The 23,884-nt window shown below is 38.7% G+C and overlaps 1 protein-coding gene, 1 non-coding gene and 1 pseudogene across 2 annotated transcripts; 2 read left to right on the top strand and 1 right to left on the bottom strand.

Moving 5' to 3' along the window:
* The first annotated feature begins 3,003 nt into the window (after nt 1-3,003).
* LOC112582619 (olfactory receptor 51G2) lies at nt 3,004-3,945 on the top strand. Its single transcript, XM_025277472.3, has one exon. The coding sequence runs from the start codon at nt 3,004-3,006 to the stop codon at nt 3,943-3,945; it is 942 nt and encodes a 313-aa protein (XP_025133257.1).
* Nucleotides 3,946-8,037: 4,092 nt separating this feature from the next.
* Nucleotides 8,038-8,971, bottom strand: LOC112582620 (annotated as a pseudogene).
* A 10,176-nt stretch (nt 8,972-19,147) lies between these two features.
* Nucleotides 19,148-19,254, top strand: LOC112579776. Its single transcript, XR_003104109.1, has one exon. It is a non-coding gene; the product is annotated as a U6 spliceosomal RNA (small nuclear RNA).
* The last annotated feature ends 4,630 nt before the right edge of the window (nt 19,255-23,884 follow it).

The raw sequence follows: 23,884 nt of genomic DNA, 5'->3' as shown, positions 1-23,884 counted from the left end.
CTGAACTGTAGAACCAAGAAGAGGCCCCCAAAGTCTCAGCCTGAGCTTTGGAGACAGGAGAGAAGGGGCTGAAAGTGACAGGAAAGGCTGTCGAGGGTGCCTGCCAAAGGAGGTGACTGCTGCCGTCAGATCTTGCTGACTTAGTAGGCAACCTCAGGTCTGGGTTTAGCCCTACAACACCTCTCTCATATCTGCTTAGCTCCTTAGTTTCCTGCTCAGAGAGTTGGGTCACATGTGTGACCCCAACAGTAGGAATATTGCTGAGATCTGGGGAGACAGGCCAGTTAAGTAGGCAAAACTGAGGTGTAGGAATGAGATGAGTTAAGTTACTATAGGTTCCATATCTACCTCTTAGCCTCAACACAAGAGTCAGAGATTATTTCCAAGAAGCAAAGAGTGGTAGGAAGTAATGTGATCCTCTGAAGAAAAGCTAGGCTGTGATATAAAAGGACATTTCCTGGAATGACCACAACGTATGACTAATGGAATTAGAAGTGATCACTGCAATTGTTTAAGTCCCTCTAGGAATGATCTCCAAGCAGAACAACTGGGGCAGAAAGGCCATCTGTTAAATCTGCCATCCACCTCTACCCTGGACAACTGATTTTTGTCCAGTCAGGAACAATAAAATTCTCGGCAATCCTGAGGATGAATACTCTAAAGATACTTTAACTAAGAAGAGCTTAGCATAGTCATCTTATTGAAGTCTTTTCAGCCAATCTTTTCCAAGCAGAGATCTCCTGGCTTCACTATTCTGAATTTTCTTTTATGTTCAAGTTCCCTACTTCTTTTTTTCCTCAAAAATCCTCTTTCTGATTCCTGTTCTGCTCTTCTCCCTTAAATTTTGAAGTACAAGCATTGATTCCAAAGAGTCCATCTTGACTAAATAGAGGTAGGCACCCAGACCTTTGATATTTCTCTTTATCATTTTTCTTTTAATCTCTACCCATTCCAGGATGTCTCAGGCTGGATTTGTTAACCTAAACACTTCTGAATTTCCAGACTGTGCCTTGGAGTTTCAGAGATTTAAGCTTGAATCCCATTTCTGCTGCTGATTGGCTGTAAGACTCAAGGCACATTATAAATTCTCTAAGCTTCTCTTGCCTTATTTGCCAATTGAGGCAATAATATTAACTTGCAAAGCTTTTCTAAGGTCTAAAGCCTATTTCACTTGCCATGTTCTTTGTGCAGTGGCTGGCATATAGCAGATGTCCAAAAAATGTGTTCTTTCTTCTTCACTATCCTACCTCATTTTCATATCAAAATATTTTCTGCCTTAGCTTTTATGAATTTCATTGTTAACCACCAGGTAACTTGCCTGTCACCACATAGCTTACTTGACATGTAAGTTTACTGCAGCTCTTCTGAATTCTTTGATAAATAATGTGCTGAGCACTGATCACGGCCAAAGAAGAAACTGAGGAACACTGAGAGTCAACCTGACCTGCAAGCGAACAGTGAGTTCATGACACTTACTGTTCATTTCACTGGTATTTGTAGCAAGAAAGAAAATGTCTGTGTATACAATTGTGTGTATTTCTCCAGGAAGTTTATTTATTAATTCAACTAAAGAGTCAGTACCTTCTTTTTGAAGGTCCATTAAGCCTTGATTTCATGCTAGTTGCTGATAGTTGACAGTGTTGTATGTAGCCATCATTTAGAGCTTGAAATCTAGAGAAAAATTAGATCTTGATTCAATTCCCATTTTGGCCATTTTACTTTGAGTTTGATCTTAGAAATGTCAAATTTTTCTCAGCCTCTGTTTCTTCACCCATAACATGGTACTGTTAATAGAACTTTACTCACAGATTTGTTAAGGAGATAAAACACACATGAAGTTAGTAGCAGCTAGCTAAATTAAATTGAACTCTAACTCTTTCATAAAAAAAAAAAAAAAAATTGCTGGGCACTTTCTGTGTCCTAAGGTACCTTCTAAGCACTGTTTTGACAGAAGTCAACAAAGCAAAACCCTCACCCATTTTGAGTTCACATTGTAGTGGGATTAGTAGTGGAAAGATCAATGCCCTGGAAGTCAGGAAGCTAAAATTAACACATGGTTTCCACCCTGTAACTATCCTCTTCTAAGTCTTCATCTTCTCCTTGACAGAATAAGCCCTAGCATTGTTGCCTTTTGTTCTCTGGATGCACTTGGACTCTGCCTTGTGATTGGGGTCATGGCCATGGTTGATGGTGTGCCAGGGTCTCCTCCCACCTAGGTTCACAGTAGTTGAATTCATAGACTTATAAGGAATGGCAGTTTCTGACTATTTTGAGCATCAGAGCTTTGATTTCTTATCCCAGCAGCCAAGAGTAACTTTACAGACAGACATTCCTGTACCCTCCAGTTCTCTCTGGAATTCTGTGAGCTGAGTATCATTTATGTGTTTTCTGGATCAAGCTAAGCTTCCAAAGTAGGAAGCTCAAGGGAGAAAGTGAGAAGGTATCTAAGTTTACCAATCATACACAACTGGAAATTAAACAGAAAGAAGGAAGGAAAAAAGAGGGAAGGAAGGGAAGAGAAAAGGAAGGAAGGAGGAAGGGAGGGAAGGAAGGAAGAAAAAAAGATAATGCAATAGGAAAGGAACTAAGAAGGAAAAGAAGAGAAGCTGGAAGAAAGGTTGAAACATTAGTGAGAGCCCCAGCAGGAAAGAGGGATGTGAGGAAGTGTTTCTTTAAATACCTACTCATAAGAGGTAAATGAAATTAAGTATAACCAACTTAGATATCTGCTACAGTGAATTATATGTGCTGTCGTGATGCTTCACAACTCTTAGCCTGAAGAAGCAAGGCAAAAAAATTTCAAAGAAAAGATTTTCTCTTTAAAAAAAAACGTTGAGAGGAAACCAGGGACCAGAAGGAAATGATCTCTGGAGGAGTTAAATCTATTTGATTCTAACCTTTCTGTTTTTTAAAAAATATCTTCCTAGGTGCAGTCACTAGCTTTTCCTCAGTTCATTTCAGGAATTTGAAGGAACCCCAACTTTCCCCTTCCCTCCACACACAATGCCATTGAGGTCCCTGGAAAACAGCAGCAGCATGTCCTCCACCTTCCTGCTGAGTGGCATTCCTGGCCTGGAGCACATGCACACCTGGATCTCCATCCCACTGTGCTTTATATACATAGTCTCCATCCTGGGCAACTGCACTATCATCCTTATCATTAAAACAAAGCCCTCGCTCCATGAGCCAATGTACCTCTTCCTGTCCATGCTGGCTCTGACTGACCTGGGTCTGTCTCTTTGCACCCTCCCTACAGTGCTAGGCATCTTTTGGGTTGGGGCACGAGACATTGGCCATGATGCCTGTTTTGCCCAGCTCTTTTTCATTCACTGCTTGTCCTTCCTGGAGTCCTCTGTACTACTGTCTATGGCCTTTGACCGCTTTGTGGCCATTTGTCGCCCCTTGCACTATGCTTCCATTCTCACCCACACAGTCATTGGCAGGATCGGCCTGGCTTCTTTGGGTCGCAGTGTAGCACTCATTATTCCTTTACCTTTTATGCTCAAAAGATTCCCATATTGTGGCTCCCCAGTCCTCTCACATTCCTACTGCCTCCACCAGGAAGTGATGAAGTTGGCCTGTGCAGACATCAGAGCTAACAGCATTTACGGCATGTTTGTCATCGTTTCTACAGTGGGTATGGATTCACTGCTCATTCTCTTCTCCTATGCCCTGATCCTGCGCACCGTACTGTCCATCGCATCCAGGGCCGAAAGGCTCAAAGCTCTTAACACCTGTGTTTCCCACATCTGTGCTGTGCTCCTTTTCTATACTCCCATGATTGGCCTGTCTGTCATCCACCGCTTTGGGAAGCAGGCACCCCATCTGGTCCAGGTGATTCTGGGCTTTGTGTATCTTCTCTTCCCTCCTCTGATGAATCCCATCATCTACAGTGTGAAGACCAAACAGATCCGCGATTGTGTGACCCACGCCTTTTGTTCCTAGCTGGGTCTAATCTTGGAGGCACTGTTTTTTTAAATGTACCCTTACTCTTCTATTCTTTATAATATCTAATGTGCATGAAGTGGAAGAGATTGTTATTTATTTACTGAACAAATAAGAAGTCACAGCTGTCATGGAACCCTCACTGTGGTATCAAGGAAATACATGGCAATATGACATGGTGGCTTGTATTTTCCAAAGAAGGCCACAGGGTTACCTCTCATCCCCAATTCTCTTCCAGAAATGCCCAATTCCTCCAAAAGGGGTTGGAATATGTTGCTTCTCCCCTTGTAACTGGGTCAGACTCAGAAGCTCAATGGATTGGCTGTTGAGGTAGCAATTCTATAAGACTTCTGAGGCTGGGTCATAAGAGGTGATATGTTACTCATTGATATTCACTCTCTTTCTCTCTCCTTCCTTTTCTGTCTCTCTTTTGATATGTATCTATAGCTCTCACTCAGTGCTTGCTTCTGAAACCTGGCCATCATACTGACCAGAAGCTCAAACCACATGGAGAGGTCACATTTAGGTGTTTTAGCCAATAGACCCAGCTGAGGCCTCAGACTTGGTTGGATCATTATCAGCTACTGGTGTCAATAAATCTTCAAATTATTCTAACACCCAACATTCCTGTCTTTCCCACTTGCCCCTGGTGAAACAACCAATGTACTCTGAGTCCAGCCCAAATTGCAGATTTGTAAGTTAAATGAATATCTGTTTTTTTTTTTGTTTGTTTGTTTGTTTGTATGTATGTTTTTAAGACACTACCTTTTGGGATCCTTTGCTAACCATACGTTAACTGTGTTCCATATGTTAACTGTGTTAAAGTGAAAAATGTTGATATAGAAGCTAAAAGAAAGATATCTTCCTCCAGCTAGGGAAAGAAATGGAATGAAAGATTTCCTTGAGTTGGCATAGAAGGCAGCCTTCAGGGATGTATTGAAGTTAGACAGGCAAACTGGAAAGTGATGGTCCAGCCTGAGAGAACAGCATTTGCTAACCTGACACAGAGGTGAGGGAGAGGACCCTGTCTTCAGGAAAATATCTGAAGTTGTTCTTATTGCCATTGCTCTTCCCTAGCAAGTCAGAGAAGAGTAGATAACGTGGGGGTGGGTGGTGGTAAGTGGACTGAGGTGGAGGCACTGACCCTATGTTATAAGCCAATGAACTAAAAGGAGAGAATTCCTTACACCCTCCTATTTGTGCACTGCAGCTCTACTACATTGCTCCAGATTTTTTTTTTAATGGATTTTTTGAATAATACTTGTCCAAACAGTATTTGTAATTTTGACTTGGAGATATTTTCAAGGAAAGCAGGCCTGGATAAGATACTACCAAGGGTAGTTTTGAACATCTAGAGGGAAGCATGAGGATGTTGTGTTCCTGCATAGTTTTAGTTCAGGGTCTAGAAAGAGAGTGACAGAAGGCCAAGGATAGAATTCTCTACTAGGACCTTTATGTGGAGGCTGTTGTCTCTCACTGGAAGTTAGTCTTATTCAAGGCTACCTATCACATTTGGCATTTAACATTTCATGTGTCACGCCCCACTGCCAACCAGTGCTTCATCCAGTCTGGCATAAGAAAACTGTTTTCAATGACAGCTATGTGGAAACCTTAGATGATATCACTTGAAAGAGCCAAGATTACTTATAGACAGCAAATAGAATATGTCCTGGAGTATCATGAGTGGTTTATGGATTGAACCCACTGCTTATGTGTTTCCCTCATTGTCAGGCAGGTTCTTTATCACTAGTTTCACTTGGGAAGCCCCCACGATACTTCAAAACAATCACAAAGCCACTACAAATACTGAAGCATACATTACAACTCCACATCTGGAAACAATATGTATGCCATCTACAGGCAATTTCAATCCTTCAGTGGGAGTCATGTTCTCTTATATCTTATAATGAATTAAAGAGTTATTGTGACATACCAGTAAGTAGAGTAAACTTGGAGTCAGTTTTGAGAAAGTTCTGCATTCTAACTGTGAACTTAGGAACTTTTTCTATTAAAATGGATCTAACAATGTCTATCCCACAAGGCTTTTTACATAGTCCAAGTATTTTATATATATATATATATATATATATACACACACACACACACACACACACATACACACACACATACACATATATATGAAAGTTTCAAAACAATTCTTAGCATGTTTTTTAGCTTCATATAATTTTTAGTTACTTTCATTCCTAAAACAAAGCCTAATGACACAGGATAAAACATACCATGGAGTCAGAGAAGAACCTCTGAAACAGCCCTGAGGTGAAGGAGAACCACTTCCTTCCAAAAAAAAAAATGGAAAATTTTCCATGGGGAATGTCCTAGGTGATTCTTAAAGAACAAGCAGAATTTAAATAGACAAAACTCTGTGTTGTACTATGCAATGCTTAGTCATTCAGTGGTGTCCAGCTCTTCACGACTGCATGGTGTGTACCCCACCAGGCTCCTCTGTCCATGGGATTTCCCAGGCAAGAATACTGGAGTGGGTTTCCATTTCCTTCTCCCGTGGATCTTCCTGACCGGGGAATTGAACTGGGGTTTTCTGCATTGCAGGTGGATTCTTTACCAGCTGAGCTACCAGGGAAGCCCAAACTGTGTGAGTGAAGGAATATTCCCTCAGTCCACAAGTATTTGTTGAGTGTGTGTGTGTGTGTGTTTTTTTTTTTCCCTAGGCAGAGTTTGCATCCTAGAAACACAGTGGGCAAAATATTAAAGAAAGACTTTTTTCTTGGTTTATATTTTTGGTTTTTTGTTTTATTTTTAATTGGAGGATAATTGCTTTACAGCATTGTGTTGGTTTATGCCAAATATCATCATGAATCAGCCACAGGTATACCTATGTCCCCTCCCTCTTGACTATCCCTCCGCCTCCTTCCCCATTCCTCCCCTCTAGGTTGTTACAGAGCTGAGAGACACAGACAATAGAAAAATCAGTGAGTAACCATTTCAAATAGCACCAAGTGCTCTGAAGGAAACCAAATGAGGGGGTTCAATAAAATTCTAAATTATGTGAAATATGAAATATTGAAAGGAAAAGCATTCCAAAAATGCAGAATAAATGTCAATGGTCTGAGGTGGGGGAAAAAACAAAGACAAAGAAAAAAAACCCAAAACTGAAAGGTTGTAGGAAAAACGAAAAGACCAGTGCCAGTATGGCTAGAGCTAAGTGAGTAAACATTAACCAGTGGAAAATTAGAAAGCAATAATTTGATATTAGATACAGGGGACAGGAATGCTAGGCAAAGCTGATGTTTTAAGGTCACTGTCAGAAAAGATTCCTTGATTTAGGCGACTGTGAGAGTTTAAAATGCTCTGAGGGACCTAGGATGAAGTCCTTTGTATCTAATATTGCAATTGTTAAACTTTGCAACATATGTAACCCAGAAATGATGGGAAAAGGGAAGAAATGAACTGCACCTTCCTGTGAGAATTCTGAGGCTCAAACTCCTCTGAAGACATTTAAAAGTACCAAAATCTGGTTCACTCATACTACTTACAAATATTCCATCACTATTTGTCAAATTAAATGCTCTATTCATAATGTATTCCTGACTTTATAATAAATTCCATACTGCACAGCTTTTCACTCTCCCCCAGTCTTCCATTAAATGGTAAATGCTGTGGCACTGAATCCACTGTGTGTGCTTAGTTGCTCATCCATGTCCAGCTCTTTGTGACGCCATAGACACTACCCTGCCAGGCTCCTCTGTCCGTGGGGTTTTTCAGGCAAGAATACTGGAGTGGATTGCCATTTTCTTCTCCAGGGGATCTTCCTGACCCAGGGATTGAACTTGCATCTCCCGTGTCTCCTGCATTGCAGGTGAATTCTTTTACCTGTTAAGCCATCGGGGAGAGTCTTGAATACATTTTAGATGCCAATAAATACTGGTCAACAGTTTATTGTCTAAATATTCAGTTCTTTTCTCTTGTTGTCGGTCAGTCGCTAAATTGTGTCCAACTCTTTGCAACCACACGGACTGCAGCACGCCAGGCTTCCCTGTCCCTCACCATCTCCCGGAGTTTGCCTAAGTTCATGTCCATTGAATTGGTGATGCCATCCAACATCTCATCCTCATCTTATCTCCTACATATGTTAGATAGCTTCCCCAAGACCTTCTCCTGGATTTGTTGGGTCTTTACACAACACACAATGGGGTTCATTAGGGGTGGCAACAAGAATATGTCTGCAATAAGGATTATAGCAAGGGGGCTTTTGTGCTTGGCAAAGCGGTGCATGGCAGCCAGTGTAATCATGGGCACATAGAAAATGAGTACAGCACAGAAATGGGAGACACAGGTGTTAAGGGTCTTAAGTCTCTCTGCCAAAGATGCAATGCTGAGTACAGTCTTCAGGATCAGTGTATAAGAAAGAACAATGAAAGCCAAGTCCAGCATAGTACAGAGAGCAACAAAGAAACCATAGATAACATTGATCTTGTTGTCAGAGCAGGCCAGCTTCATGGTATCCTGATGAAGACAGTATGAGTGAGAAAGGACATTCTTCTGACAATATTTCAATCTCCTTAGCATGAAGGAAATGGAAGCACTAAGAGAAGGCTCCTGGCGGCTAAAATCAGTCCCATTTTAGCAACTCTGTTGCTAGTGAAGAGAGAATTATATCTCAGGGGATTGTGAATGGCAAGAAAGCGATCCAAAGACATAACCAGCAGTACTGAGGACTCCATGACTGTGAATCCATGGATGAAAAATTCTTGAGCAAAGCAGGCACTGGGTGAAATTTTCATGACATTGAACAAGAAGATTCTCAGCATGGTAGGGAGAGAGAGAAGGACAGGCCCAGGTCACAGATAGCCAACATGGCAAGAAAATAATACATGGGTTCATGAAGTGAGGGCTCTGTCTTTATGATAAAGAGAATGGTACTGTTGCCCATGATGGCAACCAGATATAGGAGGCAAATGGGAATGGAGATCCACTCGTGGGCATGTTCCAATCCTGGAATTCCAATCAGAAGGAAAAGCTGGACCTCAGAGTTATTGAGAACAGCCATGAGAAGTGGGAATATGAACTCTTTGGCCAGATCTGAAATCACATAAACAAAAAGCAGTAACACTTTTGGATAAAGCTCAGTGCTGGACAGGAGTGGGGAGGAGCAGAGGGAGATGAGCAGTTTTTCTTACACTATATACAGAAGCATATATTTGACATAATATTAATAAAAAGGAATTGCCAACATTTATCAAAAAGCCTTAAATATGTTCATGTCCTCTAACATAGGAATTTTACTTACAGTAATTTATCCCAAGGTGGTGGTTTTCCAAAATTTCTAGCCAAATATGAAACTCATGTCAAAGCAGAGCTGCTTTGATTGAGTTACTGACAGATACTCAGAATCTTTTCTACAGCTTTTCCACATGATCTTCAGTAGCTCTCCTACACAGAGATCCCTGTAGATATCTACACTATCAGATCAGATCAAATCAGTCGCTCAGTCGTGTCTGACTCTTTGCAACCCGATGAATCGCAGCATGCCAGGCCTCCCTGTCCATCACCAACTCCCGGAGTTCACTCAGCCTCACGTCCATCGAGTCAGTGATGCCATCCAGCCATCTCATCCTCTGTCATCCCCTTCTCCTCCTGCCCCCAATCCCTCCCAGCATCAGAGTCTTTTGGTGAATAGCAAATGCTAGAAAGTAAATTTATAAACTAATTTAATTCTTCTTCTTTAAATTTTATTTTATTTTTAAACTTTATGATATTGTATTGATTTTGCCAAATATCGAAATGAATCCACCACAGGTATACATGTGTTCTCCATCCTGAACCCTCCTCCCTCCTCCCTCCCCATACCATCCCTCTGGGAAATTTATGATCTTGGTATTTATTACTCTATTTTATACATGAGCATAAACACCACTCTAAGCTCAAAAAATCATGAACAAGTATCTGCAATATATTAATATTGATGATATAGTGGTTTTCAAATGAAAAGCTAGGAGAAATGGAACATAGATACTCCCCTGGGAGTTATGTATCCATAATGCCTTCATTTTCCTCCACAAAATATGATAGTTTCTAGCTCAAACACCTTTGGGCCACACTTCAAGTTATTATTTATTATTTCAAGAGAAAATGTCGAAACCATACATTAGTATCATATTCATCTTATTTCTTCTCTTGATCAATTATCTTATATTTTTATATCTATGACTGAATTAGTCAAAGAAATTCAAAATGAAAAATATCCCAATCATTCCATTTACCTTTGTAAGGTAAAAATTTTAAGTCCACCTATGCATTAAGCTAAATTTTGATTTTATTGTTAAAGTCTCTTACATGAATCTGAACAAACTGGGAGACAGTGAATGACAGGGGAGCCTGAGTGCAAAGAATTGGACACAACTTATCAACTGAACAATGTCATTAAAGAGTTCACCGATTATGTTTTCAAAGGTAAAATATACAGTCTTACAGCTTATGAAATTTTTGAGCTTTAAGATATCCCAGTGTTGGATAATTTATATGAATTACCAGAGAAATACACAAATTAAGATAACCATCATAAATCCCATTTGTATTCAGTAAGCATAATGAATACATGCATATGTAAATACAACTTATTAAAGTAATCATTTCAATTGCACAAAAATAATTGCAAAACACAAAAATAAAGGGAGAGACAAAGGAAGTCAAGAGTTCATGTGAGGCATTAACCTCATTAGAGAATTTATTTTAAAGTTCAAATTGCAACAGATTAAAAATCATCAGTTTTTCCAAGGGAAAATATAGGGGACATTGGAAATCATTTGGCTAAATTAAAGTTTGTGAATTGATATTTCATTTTGTAGTTCTTTAGAGGATAACCAAGAAAATGTAATAAATAGTCAGCAGCCCTTTGTTCATATTATATATCAACATTTTGGGATATTTTCTATGCAGTTCTGTTTTGTCAGCTTGTAAACGAGCTTCATCTGCTGACTTGGAGCCCCTAAGCAGTTGGACAGATCTTATTTATCTCCCACCATGGCAGCAAGCCTCCTGCCACGTCCAAAGAAAGTGCATTTTGGAGATGGTAGTAGATTTTCAAATGCTGTAAACTTCATTCCGTATGTAATCTGTCAAACTTTGCCTATTTAGCAAATTTTACGCTGATTCTTCCACCCCAGGAAGAAGTCCTCATTTCCCAAAAGCATATAACCCTTTCCTTTTTTGCTTTTTTTGGCTAAGGGGTATTGCTTTTGGTCTTCCAGGGAATATTTCAGCTGTGCAGTTTTTACTATAGTCTCTTCTATACTTTTATAATGTACTATTTTCATGTATACCTACCCAACCAAACCCCCATCATATACACGGACTGCTAAATACTGTAAAACATAGATGGGACTTTATTTGTCTTCACATATCTGCCATCAACATAGTTTCTAGAATATGAAAGTTTCTTGGGAGGTGAGTAAATGCAAGTGGAAAAAATATAAGACATAGAATCATTTCTTCATGCCATCTCCCTTTCTTTTGTAGTGGTAAACAAAGGATATTTATGCTCAGTCCATTCACGTACATTTTCAGTGGTAAACTTGTTCTTACACACTATGCTTTTGAATACAGAGTCTGAACTTCAGGAAAAACAGCTCAACAGAAATATTGGTCATCAAATCAGAAATATTGAACTGGTAGTTGATATCTGTGGACATTGGAATAGATGAGATCCCCTAGGAAACTGTGTAAAATACAAAATTGAAATCTCAGATTAAACCCTGAAGAGTAGCAAGATTGTTGAGAGCATCTTGCTCAAGAATATCCGGACATCAGGAAGAAAAATTAAGAGAGTGGGATATAATATACTCCCATGGAATATTTCAAAGAGATGGTAATCAGTTCAAACATTGCCTAGATTTCTTAGAATTTCCATTCTTTAAGGTAAAAAATAAACCCTCAAGTCTGATACAGAAACATCCGGGTATATGTCTCATCTTTGCAGATTACCAGCTGTGTGAACTTGGGTAAGCTTCTGGTGTAAACAATAATATCTACTACCATCTCCAAAATGCAGTTTCTTTGGACTTGGCAGGAGGCTTGCTGCCATGGTGGGAGATAAATAAGATCTGTCTGGTGTAAACAATAATATCTATCTAACATAGTTATCTTAGAAAGTCTGATATAGTTTTTGCATACTGAATATATTAGTAAGTATCAGCTACTATTAAATATTTCAGCAAAAATTTCCTAACCATTTCTTCTTCACATCAAGTCCTAGACTGGCCAAAGAAGGTTTTTTATTTTTTCAGTTGACATTAAGGCTTGTTATTACTTTTCATATTATCCAATAAATGGGATCCTGCTAATATCAGATTTAATACAATTATTTTTAACCTTCAGACCACACAACCCCATCCATACTCCCTTTACACACACATACACACACACACACACACACACACACACACACACACACTCAGAGTCTCTCTCTCTCATGCTACTTCTTCCTCCCCATAGTCATTTCTTCAGATATGAAGTGTTTCACGAAGCCTTAGCTTTGGGTTTTCAAGAGGAGTTTTAACTACTTGCACATACCAATACTGGATGCTCAGTATATCCCTGAATGACAAGAGCAAGAAATTTCAACCTTAACATTTAATTTATCTAGATGCACCTACTTCTATTTCCCTCTGGGATGCAGCCCCTTGGGTGGAATAAAAAAGTCGCCAGCTCTCTGTAATCTCCCAGGAAACTTAAGTAGAAAGGGTTTGACATAGTACATTAACTCTGGTACCCAAGAACCCCAATAGGAGCTAGAGACCAATTGAGGCAAAATACAATTAGAAAACTACTCAAGTTAAAAGTATGCTGGAAATCATATTGATGAAGGATGCTCGATATGTGTCAGTCACAGAGACTAAGCAATATAGGCAAAAGAATAGGCTATTTGTTATCAAAATATTTGAGATCTAATTTGAGATTATACCACCTACCTTTTACTTCAGTTTAATCATCGACAAAATGGAAAAATAATACACAAAATATCAAATGTTTATGAAGGCACTTTATAAACTATAAGATAGTTTATCAGTGATTTCACTAATTTGACCCATTTTTGGCAAATGTGATTAGACGAGCCTTGAAATAGACATGTTTTGCCACTTCCTGTTAGATTTTAACCAAGTATTCCAAAATTATATGCACTCCAGGCTGATGTAAAATAGCACAAGATGGAGACTTAAACAGAAAAGAACGACATATATTAAAAGGGGTGAATATGTGAGTAAACATAAAATATTTTTATCCTTTCTCATTTGCTAGGAAAGAGGATTTACTTTTTAAGGTTAAAAAAAAATACAGTACATTGAGAGATTTGTAACAAAGGTAGAAATATGAACTCAGCAATAATTGCATACAGGTCAAAATGAGATAAACAAATGTATACTGTTAAAAGTTTCTTACATTACCTATGGGGTAGTATAATATTTTATTTTGTTTTTTCAAATTTATGTATTGATTGGTGAAAAATTGCTTTTCAATTTTGTGTTGGTTTCTGCTGTGCAACAATGCAAATCAGCCATAATCATACATATACCCCCTCTCTATTGAGGCTTCCTCCCCTCCCCCAAACCCACCATTTTAGGTCATCACAGAGCTCCAGGCTGGAGGCCGCCTTGTGTTATACAGCAACTTCTCACTGGGGATCTGTTTTACATACGTAGTGTATATATGTCAGTGCTTTCCTCCATTTGTCCCACTCTCTTCTTCCCCTACTGTATCCACAAGCCCATTTTCTACATGTGTGTCTCCATTTCTTCCCTGTAAATAGGTTCATCAGTATCATTTTTCTAGATTCCATATATATGCATTAATATATGGCATTTACTTTTCTCTTTCTGACTTGCTTTACTCTATATAGCAAATTCTAGGTTCATCCACCTCACTAGAACTAACTCAAATGTATTCTTTTTATAAATAAGTAATATTCCATTGTATATATGTACCATAGCTTCTTTATACATTCATCCATAGACACACATCTTTTTTGCTTCCACAACATGGCTATTGTAAATAATGCTGCAATGAACATTGTGGTACATTGTGTCTTTTAGAATAGTGGCTTTCTCAGAGTATATACCCAGTAGTAGGATTTTTGGGTGGGGTAGAATATATTAATTCATGGGTGGACTCTGATAAGTTATGGTTGCATACCATAACCCAAGGAGCAACTACAAAAAACAGAAACAAAAAAAGTATAGCCAGTCAACTGAATAAATAAAATGGAATACCAAAACTTACTTAAACTGATTTGATTTAAAGATTCAAAAGTAGTGAGTAAGTGAGTAAAGTTGTGACAGAGAAGAGAAAACAGATGACATAATGAGGAAACATAAAATAATGACAAACATAAAATCAAAGTATTAATCATTGTATTAACTATATTGGGCTCAAGATTCCAAAGAACTCATGTCACACAAGATTAAAAAACATTCTGACTACATACACTGCATGGGAAATAAAAAGACACAGATAAGTTTAGTGTAAAAGGATGGGGAAAATGTCATGCATTCCAATACAAATGGTGAATGTGACCATAAATTCCAGGGCACATGGGATTTAAAGTAAGAAAAGGCAGAGGAACAAGAGATCAAATTGCCAACATCCATTGGATCATTTAAAAAGAAAGAGTTCCAGAAAAATATCTACTTCTACTTTATTGACTATGCCAAAGCCTTTGATTGTGTGGACCACAACAAACTTGGGAAACTTCTTAAAGAAATGGGAATACCAGACCACCTTACCTGCCTCTTGAGAAATCTGTATGCAGGTCAGGAAGCAACAGTTAGAACTGGACATGGAGCAACAGACTGGTTCCAAATTGGGAAAGGAGCACATCAAGGCTGGATATTGTTACCCTGCTTATTTAACTTATATGCAGAGTATATCATGAGAAATGCTGGATTGGATAAAGCTGGAATCAAGATTACCAGGAGAAATACCAATAACCTCAGATATGCAGATGACACCACCCTTATGGCAGAAAGTGAAGAGGAACTAAAAAGCCTCTTGATGAAAGTGAAAGAGGAGAGTGAAAAAGTTGGTTTAAGACTCAACATTCAGAAAACTAAAATCATCACATCTGGTCCCATCACTTCATGGGAAATAGATGGGCAAATAGTGGAAACAGTGACAGACTTTATTTTACGGGACTCCAAAATCTCTGCAGATGGTGAATGCAGCTATGAAATTAAAAGACACTTGTTCCTTGGAAGAAAAATTATGACCATGCTAGACAGCATATTAAAAAGCAGAGACATTACTTTGCCAACAAAGGTCCGTCTAGTCAAGACTATGGTTTTTCCAGTAGTTATGTATGGATGTGAGAGCTAAGTGCTGGAGAATTGATGCTTCTGAACTGTGGTGTTGGAGAAGACTCTTGAGAGTCCCTTGGACTGCAAGGAGATCCAACAAGTCTGTCCTAAAAGAAATCAGTCTTGAATATTCTTTAGAAGTACTGATGCTAAAGCTGAAACTCCAATACTTTGGCCACCTGATGCAAAGAAGTGACTCACTTGAGAAGACCCTGATGCTGGTAAAGATTGAAGGTGGGAAGAGAAGGGGCCGACAGAGGATGAGATGGTTGCATGGCATCACCAATTCAATGATCATGAGTTTGAGTAAACTTTGAGAGTTGGTGATGGACAGAGAGGCCTGGCGTGCTGCAGTCCAGTTCAGTTCAGTCACTCAGTCATGTCCTACTCTTTACAACCCCATGAACTGCAGCACACCAGGCCTGCCTGTCGATCACCATCTCCCGGAGTTCACTCAAACTCACGTCCATCGAGTCGTTGATGCCATCCAGCCATCTCATCCTCTGTCGTCCCCTTTTCCTCCTGCCCCCAATCCCTCCCAGCATCAGGGTCTTTTCCAATGAGTCAACTCTTCGCATGAGGTGGCCAAAGTACTGGAATTTCAGCTTCAGCATCATTCCTTCCAAAGAACACCCAGGACTCATCTCCTTTAGAATGGACTGGTTGGATCTCCTTGCCGTCCAAGGGACTCGCAAGAGTCTTCTCCAACACCACAGTTCAAAAGCATCAATTCTTCAGCACTCAGCTGTCTTCACAGTCCAACTCTCACATCCATACATGACCACTGGAAAAATGAAAGCCTTGACTAGATGGACCTTTGTTGACAAAGTAATGTCTCTGCTTTTGAATATGCTATCTAGGTTGGTCATAACTTTCCTTCCAAGGAGTAAGTGTCTTTTAATTTCATGACTGCAATCACCATGTGCAGTGATTTTGAAACCCAAAAAAATAAAGTTTGACACTGTTTCCACTGTTTCCCCATCTATTTCCCATGAAGTGATGGGACCAGAAGCCATGATCCATGCAGTCGCAAAGAATTGTACAAGACTGAGCGACTGAACTGAACTGAAGTGAACTGCATCACCAAGTTAAAAGGAAACATTTTGCAATGATAAAAGCATCAGTTCATTAAGATGTCATAGCAATCTTAATATTATACATGTGTGCTCAGTCATGTCCAACTCTTTGGGACCCACTGGACTAGCCTGTCAGGCTCCTCTGTCCTTAGGCTTTCCCAGACAAGTATACTGGAGTGGGTTGTCATTTCCTTCTCCAGTGGATCTCCTGACCCAGGGATCAAACCCACATCACTTGTGTCTCCTGCTTTGGCAGGTGGATTCTTTACCACTAGGGCCACCTGGGAAGCCCTTTGTTTTTGTTTTGTTTTTTAATTAATTTTTATGGCTATACAGTTGATTTACAATGTTGTTCTAGTTTCTGCTATACAGCAAAATGAATCAGTTATACATAAACATTTATCCACTCTTTCCTACATTCTTTTCCCATGTAGGTCATTACAGAGTATTGAGTAGAGTTCCCTGTAGATACAGTAGGTCCTTAGTAGTTATGTATTTTTTGTATAGTAGCATGTATAGGACACATGATTTCTCATTCAGTGGGTTCATTACCATCATTTATTTTGATGCTCAAATTTCCTGAGGTTTGATCTGCAGGAGTCCCATCCAGACAGCTCCTATATCCTTTTGACCTGCCTCCCATAATTTTATTGAGCAGTTCCTTCTTTTCTGGTACAACAAGATGTTCTAAACTCATCTTTTACCTTCTTTTCTCCAGACTGGAAATCAGCCATGTCTTCAAGGAACTCTTTTGTTTGTTTTCAGTGAGAACTGGTATTTCAAAATCAAGATCTGAATGCTGGTTGCATGCATTCATTGCTACCAGTGTGTCACTGTTTATAGATCCTTTCAGGTGCCATATAAGAGGTTCAAAAACATGTATTTTAGAAATTATGAATTCATAATTATGCCTCCAGTTCTAATCCTGCCTCACAGTATTCTTCCTTGGCTTCCCAACTGAAATATTTGCTTTCAAAATTATTGAAATATTTACTCATTTCCTTAGTTCTGTAATATACACAAAATAGTTTCAGAATTGCTATATATTTGTACTCTGAAAAATAAACCTATTAAGAGTTCAAGATTTGTAGGGACTTCCCTGGTGGTCCAGTGGTTAAGACTCTGCATGAATTCAATCCTTGGTTGGAGAACTAAGATACCACATGCCATGTGGTGTGGCCAAAAGATTAAAAAGATTTCAAGGTTTGTATGTCCTTTTTGTCTTTAAATGCATGTATGCGATCAAAGTCTTCTCTTCAGGAGTTATGTGGAATAGGTTCTCACTTGCTCCTCCTCCCTTCACCCCATAATTTTTATTCATTTTAAATGCTTCTCTTTGAATTGAGTTTTTCCTCTCATGTTGATTTAATTTTTTGAATATATAAAATGATTTCAAAAGTCAAAATTATAATAAAAGTTGTATTCATAGATATCATTCCTTCCCTGACTCCCATTACTCATTTCCCCCACTCCTTAAAGTAGTCAATTTCATTAATTTCTGGCTCACTCTTCCAGTGTGATTTGCCAAGATAAGCAGAAAAAGTGGAATGTTCCAAAATTTAAATTAAAAAAAAAAAAAGAATGTATGTGAAGGTAATATGAAACAATTAACATATCTGTTGCTTACAATGAAAAAAAAGTTACTTTATTTCAAAGCCAATTAGATTTTCATGTCTTAATTGCATGGTAAAACCCTTATCTTTATTTTGAATCTAAAAATATTTTCTTCACTTAAACTAGGAATCAGCAAACAATGGTTCTCAGGTCGAGTATGGTCTACAACTTGCTTTTATACAACTGATGAGTTACAAATGGCTTTACCTTTTTTAGTGGCCAGGAAAAAAATAAAAAATATCTATAACATGTGAAAATTATACAAAATTTGAATTACAGTGTCCATAAGTGAGGTTTCACTGGAAGACATCTATGTTTATTGTTTAAGTCTTATATGTAACTTTTTGTGCTACAATGTCAAGTTGAGTAGTTGCAACAAAGACTGTATGACCCTAAATTTTAAAGAAGCCTAAAATATTCACTATCTGACCCTTTATAGAAAATGTACCCCAACTCTAGTATTAAACTATTTTAGGAATTTGCAAAGTTAGTTGTAAATATACTCTGATTTTTCTGATTAAGTTATTTATACACTTTTTCCTGGGAAATGTTAACACTTGGGTACAAAAGTTACAAATATGTAAGTCTGCTGTCTCTCCACCTGAAGAGGCTCATCTATGAGAACCATGCAGTACTATTTTTTTTCAATTTGTTTTTAATCGGAGGACAATTGCTTTACAATGTTGTGTCGATTTCTGCCATACAACAACATGAATCAGCCATCAGTATACATATATCCCTCCTTCTTAGACCTCCCTCCCACCCCTCTCATCCAACACCTCTAGTGTGAGCACCATACAGTACTATCAAATACATCTCTCTGCCATCAGTCTCATCTCCTAATTACGTGACAATTTGCTGTTATTAAGATATTAGCTATCAATTATAGGTACCCTCAAACATTGCAGATGTGTCATTAGTTTCTACCCAAATAATCGTATAAAGTAGGTGCTAATATTCCTATCTGAAAGAAGGCATACAATAATTTGTCTAAGGTATCACCCAGCATGTAAATAAATGGTGGAAACATGAGTGAAAACAGACTTGATTCTAAAGCCCATGGTCCTGTGGGCCACACTGCACTGCCTTCTTAATCAGGGAATCCTGCCTCCTTACCCTTGTCTGAATCCCCTTGCATCCTCTTACATCAACCTACTCTGACTTCCAACCACTGCTAAAAGCATATAAGTACTCATTTCAGCAGCACATACACTAAAATTGGAACCATACAGAGAAGATTAGAATAGCCCCTGAACAAGGATGACATGCAAGCTCTTGGAACAAGCCCTTTGTTTATACATGTAACAGGAAAGGTTCAAAATACACAAAGAAAAAGTAACAGTACTAAAAAGAAAAAGACAGGTTTTTTTTAATTTTTAATTTTGTATTGGGGTACAGCCTATTAACAATATTGTGATAGTCGCAGATGAACAGTGAAGGGACTCAGCCATATATATACATGTATCCATTCATCTGAAATATCCTTCCCATCCAGGCTGCCACGTAACATTGAGCACAGTTCCCTGTGCTGTACAGTATGTCCTTGTTGGTTATCCATTTCAAATGTAGTAATCTGTACATGTCCATCCCAAACTAACTATCCCTTCCCCCCATCCTTCCCCCTGGCAACCATAAATTCTTTCTCTTAGTCTGAGTCTCCTTCTGTTTCGTAAGTTATGTTATTTGTTTTTAGAATCCACATATAAGGGATGTCATATGATATTTCTCCTTCTCTGGAAAAAGACAAATTCTTAATCAGATTTGGAGATTTTAGCACTTTCCTGTTTCTATGCTACTTTGTTGCATGTGTAGATGTATCCATCTTACTCTATGTAATTTACATTTTAAAAATTAAAAAGCGAAAACATCTTCATTGACTGTAAGAAAATAAAAAGAAACTAAGAAGTGATGAGCCTAAAATAATGTATCAGTTAATTTGGAATTAAATAATGTATTGGTAGCTTCAACTGCTTTCTCTAATCTCTCAGGCAGGCTCTCCTAGTTATGTTCAAGTCTCCAAAACCTGTGGAATATTGCAGTCTGACCTTTTCATGTTCTTATGGGAACCAGTGAGTTAAAACTACAATCCTGTATCAGGCTCTCTTCTGGGAATTTCTAGGAAGTTTCTCAGGGAAATCATTTGTTTACAGAGGATAGCAGAGCTATAGGAATTGGTGTGCCATAAGTACAAAACTCAAAAGACAGCTCAAAGAGTGATCTGTAGATGAAGGTTGGTCAACAGATGTGGTACACTGAGGCTGAGAAGCCTCTAACCTAAAATCATTTCTGTTTCACTGTGTGGTTACATGGTACGTGCAGTAGGGCCCTAACATAACATTGTCTTATAATATGGCTTTGTATCATGAGTGTGTCTGAAACATGGAAACTGAACTGGGCCTTAGAGAGGATGATGAATAAATGTCAATAATGCCTAATGCAGCTCAATAAGGATGACTTTTTGACATAGGAAGGGCTCAAAGGTAAAAAACAAAAACAAAAAGATTGCAATGGGGGAAGCGGGTAGGGGAGCTTCTCTTGGTGATATATTTACCTGATAAGAAGATACTTTTAACTTAAATTTGGAGAAGCTATGAAAATGTAAAAATGCACTAAAATGCTTTTAGCCATCCATTGCCACTGTTCAATTCACCTTTCTACTTGTACGCATTCTACAATTCTTTTACACTTTCTACAGTTCTACACATTGCCACTTTCAATTCACCATTCATCTGAGAAAGCGTCCAGTTGTTCATGCACAGTTAGAGAAAATGCTGGATAGAGTTGGAAATCTATGTGAGATAGGAACTGGGAAATAGGCAGACTCATCAGCTGAAAGAGTAAAGTGTATTCATTTAAGCAAAGATTAGGAAGGTATACATGGGTACAGAAGTCTGGCCATGGATGACAGCATCTTAGTCACTAGACTCAAATCAGAGGAGAGGACTTTATTTAGTCTTGGAAGAAAGGGCAAGTGAGAGGATATTAAGGCCTCATGTTAATTGGAAGAGGGACCTGGAAGCAATCTAGCTACTCCAGGTAAGTTGTATGTGACTGCAAGGAAAGTACTGTAAGGTGCAGTCTAAGACAGTCCTTAGTATTCTGTCAGAGAATAAGACACACCTGGGTTTGAATTCTAGTTCCATGACTGGGGCTTCCCAGATGGTGCAGTAGTAAAGAATCTACCTGCCAACACAGGAAACACAAGAGATTCAGGTTCGATCCCTGGGTCAGGAAGACCTCCTGGAGCAGGGAATGGCAATCCACTCCAGTATTCTTGCCTGTAAAATTCCATGGACAAAGGAGCCTGTTGGGTTACAGTACATGGGGTCCCAAAGAGTTAGAGACAACTGAGTATGCAGCACATATATGCATATCTACCAATGATTAGCTATTTATTTCTTTTTTAATTTATAAAACAGAACTAATAGCAGTACCTGCTTCACATGGTTTCTCTGAGAATTAAATGAAGTGTATATAAAGAGTCTGAGATATCATTCATCTTAGAGATAGTATCCCTGAATTTTAATTCTTTTTAGTAATAACATGTAGGACTGTCTCCTCTCAAGGCAATAAATTTACTTGAAATTCTTGATTAATTTCTCCACATGAGTCACTACACTTGAGAAACAAACGCACTGGGCCCTTTATACGCTAATAGAGTAATGCTCATGTTCCAAGCCAGGCTTCAGCAATGTGTGAACCGTGAACTTCCTGATGTTCAAGCTGGTTTTAGAAAAGGCAGAGGAACCAGAGATCAAATTGCCAACATCTACTAGATCGTCAAAAAAGCAAGAGAGTTCCATAAAAACATCTATTTCTGCTTTATTGACTATGCCAAAGCCTTTGACCGTGTGGATCACAATAAACTGTGGAAAATTCTGAAAGAGATGGGAATACCAGACCACCTGACCTGCCTCTTGAGAAATTTGTATGCAGGTCAGGAAGCAACAGGTAGAACTGGACATGGAACAACAGACTGGTTCCAAATAGGAAAAGGAGTACATCAATGCTGGATATTGTCACCCGGCTTAGTTAACTTATATGCAGTGTACATCATGAGAAATGCTGGGCTGGAAGAAGCACAAGCTGAAATCAAGATTGCCAGCAGAAATATCAATAACCTCAGATATGCAGATGACACCACCCTTATGGCAGAAAGTGAAGAGGAACTAAAAAGCCTCTTGATGAAAGTGAATGAGGAGAATGAAAAAGTTGGCTTAAAGCTCAACATTCGGAAAACTAAGATCATGCCATCTGGTCCCATCACTTCATGGGAAATAGATGGGGAAACAGTGGAAACAGTGTTAGACTTCATTTTTGGAGGGGTCCAAAATCACTGCAGATGGTGATTGCAGCCATGAAATTAAAAGATGCTTACTCCTTGGAAGGGAAGTTAGGACCAACCTAGATAGCATATTCAAAAGCAGAGACATTACTTTGCCAATAAAGGTCCTTCTAGTCAAGGCTATTGTTTTTCCAGTGGTCATGTATGGATGTGAGAGTTGAACTGTGAAGAAAGCTGAGCACCAAAGAATTGATGCTTTTGAACTGTGGTGTTGAAGAAGACTCTTGCGAGTCCCTTGGACTGCAAGGAGATCCAACCAGTCCATCCTAAAGGAGACCAGTCCTAGGTGTTCATTGAAAGGACTGATGCTGAGGCTAAAACTCCAATAATTTGCCACGTGATGCGGAGAGTTGACTCATTGGAAAAGACCCTGATGCTGGGAGGGATCGGGGGCAGGAGGAGAAGGGCATGACAGAGGATGAGATGACTTGATGGCATCACCAACTCGATGGACATGAGTTTGGGTAAACTCCGGGAGTTGGTGATGGACAGGGAGGCCTGGCGTGCTGTGATTCATGGGGTCTCAATGAGTCGGACATGACTGAGAGACTAAACTGAACTGAACTGATTGTTAGTAAGAGATTTATTGTGTTTCAGACTGATCAGGACTTTGCCCACTGTCTCTTATCCTCAAAGTAATTCTGTTATTTTACTATCTCCTGTTCATCAGTAAGTGTATGAAATTTCACAGATAAACATTTATATTTAAGTTCACATAAAAATGGAACAAATATTTTGAAAGTGAAACTATGCATAAAAATTGTCTAAAGAATGACTAGCACAGAGTAATAGTTTCTGATGTTTTCTCTTTTTAATCTCTCTAACATATTTATTCCTTTTTTTCCCTCTTACAGCTTAAGAGCAGTCTCTCATTTTCATCTCTTGATCTGACTGAGCAAGTGTTGATTTTATACCTTTACGGTGTCCCAGTTGTTTCTACTTGGTGGATGGTGTTACCAACAGTGGTAGCAAGCTCTACAGAGAGCTTGCAAGTGAAATCAGCTTTAGAAGCCTGGCCTGAAAAGTGTTTGGAGCAAACATCTCTAGAAATTGGAGAAACCACTTCCTAACTGCTTTACTAAAATCTATTTCTTGCTGTTTTTTTTTCTTCTTAATTCTACCTTCATTTTGGATCAAAGAGAAAGAGCTACCCTATAGTTCAGCCTGACTGTATAAATTGTTTAATTAGATTATAGGTGGGGAGGGGCAAAACCTAATAGTAAAAGGGGAATTTATTTGCAGGACATATCTTTATGTGGGTACTTTTTTCCTCAGGACCTGATGGGGAAGTGTGACATCCATGGTTCTCCTTGTCAGTTAACATTATCTGACTATATTATCAATAGTCTGTTTGTAAGAAATACCTCATTCTTTTATTCTTTTATTCTGAGAAGTCTTTCAAAACTTCTTTATTCCTTGTTATTTTATTCCTTTATTCTTTTATGAGAAGTCTTTCAAAACTGTGTTTTCTCTGTTTATGTCTCAGACAAAAGTTCTGAAAGAAGGGAGACGTGCATAACAGACCTATGCTGAAAGTGCCATTTCAGATCTGGGAATAAATACTTCCCAATCAATTTATC

Source organism: Bubalus bubalis, chromosome 16, assembly GCF_019923935.1.
Source record: "Bubalus bubalis isolate 160015118507 breed Murrah chromosome 16, NDDB_SH_1, whole genome shotgun sequence".
Classification (NCBI taxonomy): domain Eukaryota; kingdom Metazoa; phylum Chordata; class Mammalia; order Artiodactyla; family Bovidae; genus Bubalus; species Bubalus bubalis.
Note: the sequence above shows the minus strand (reverse complement) of the source record. Positions and strands in the feature narration are given on the sequence as shown.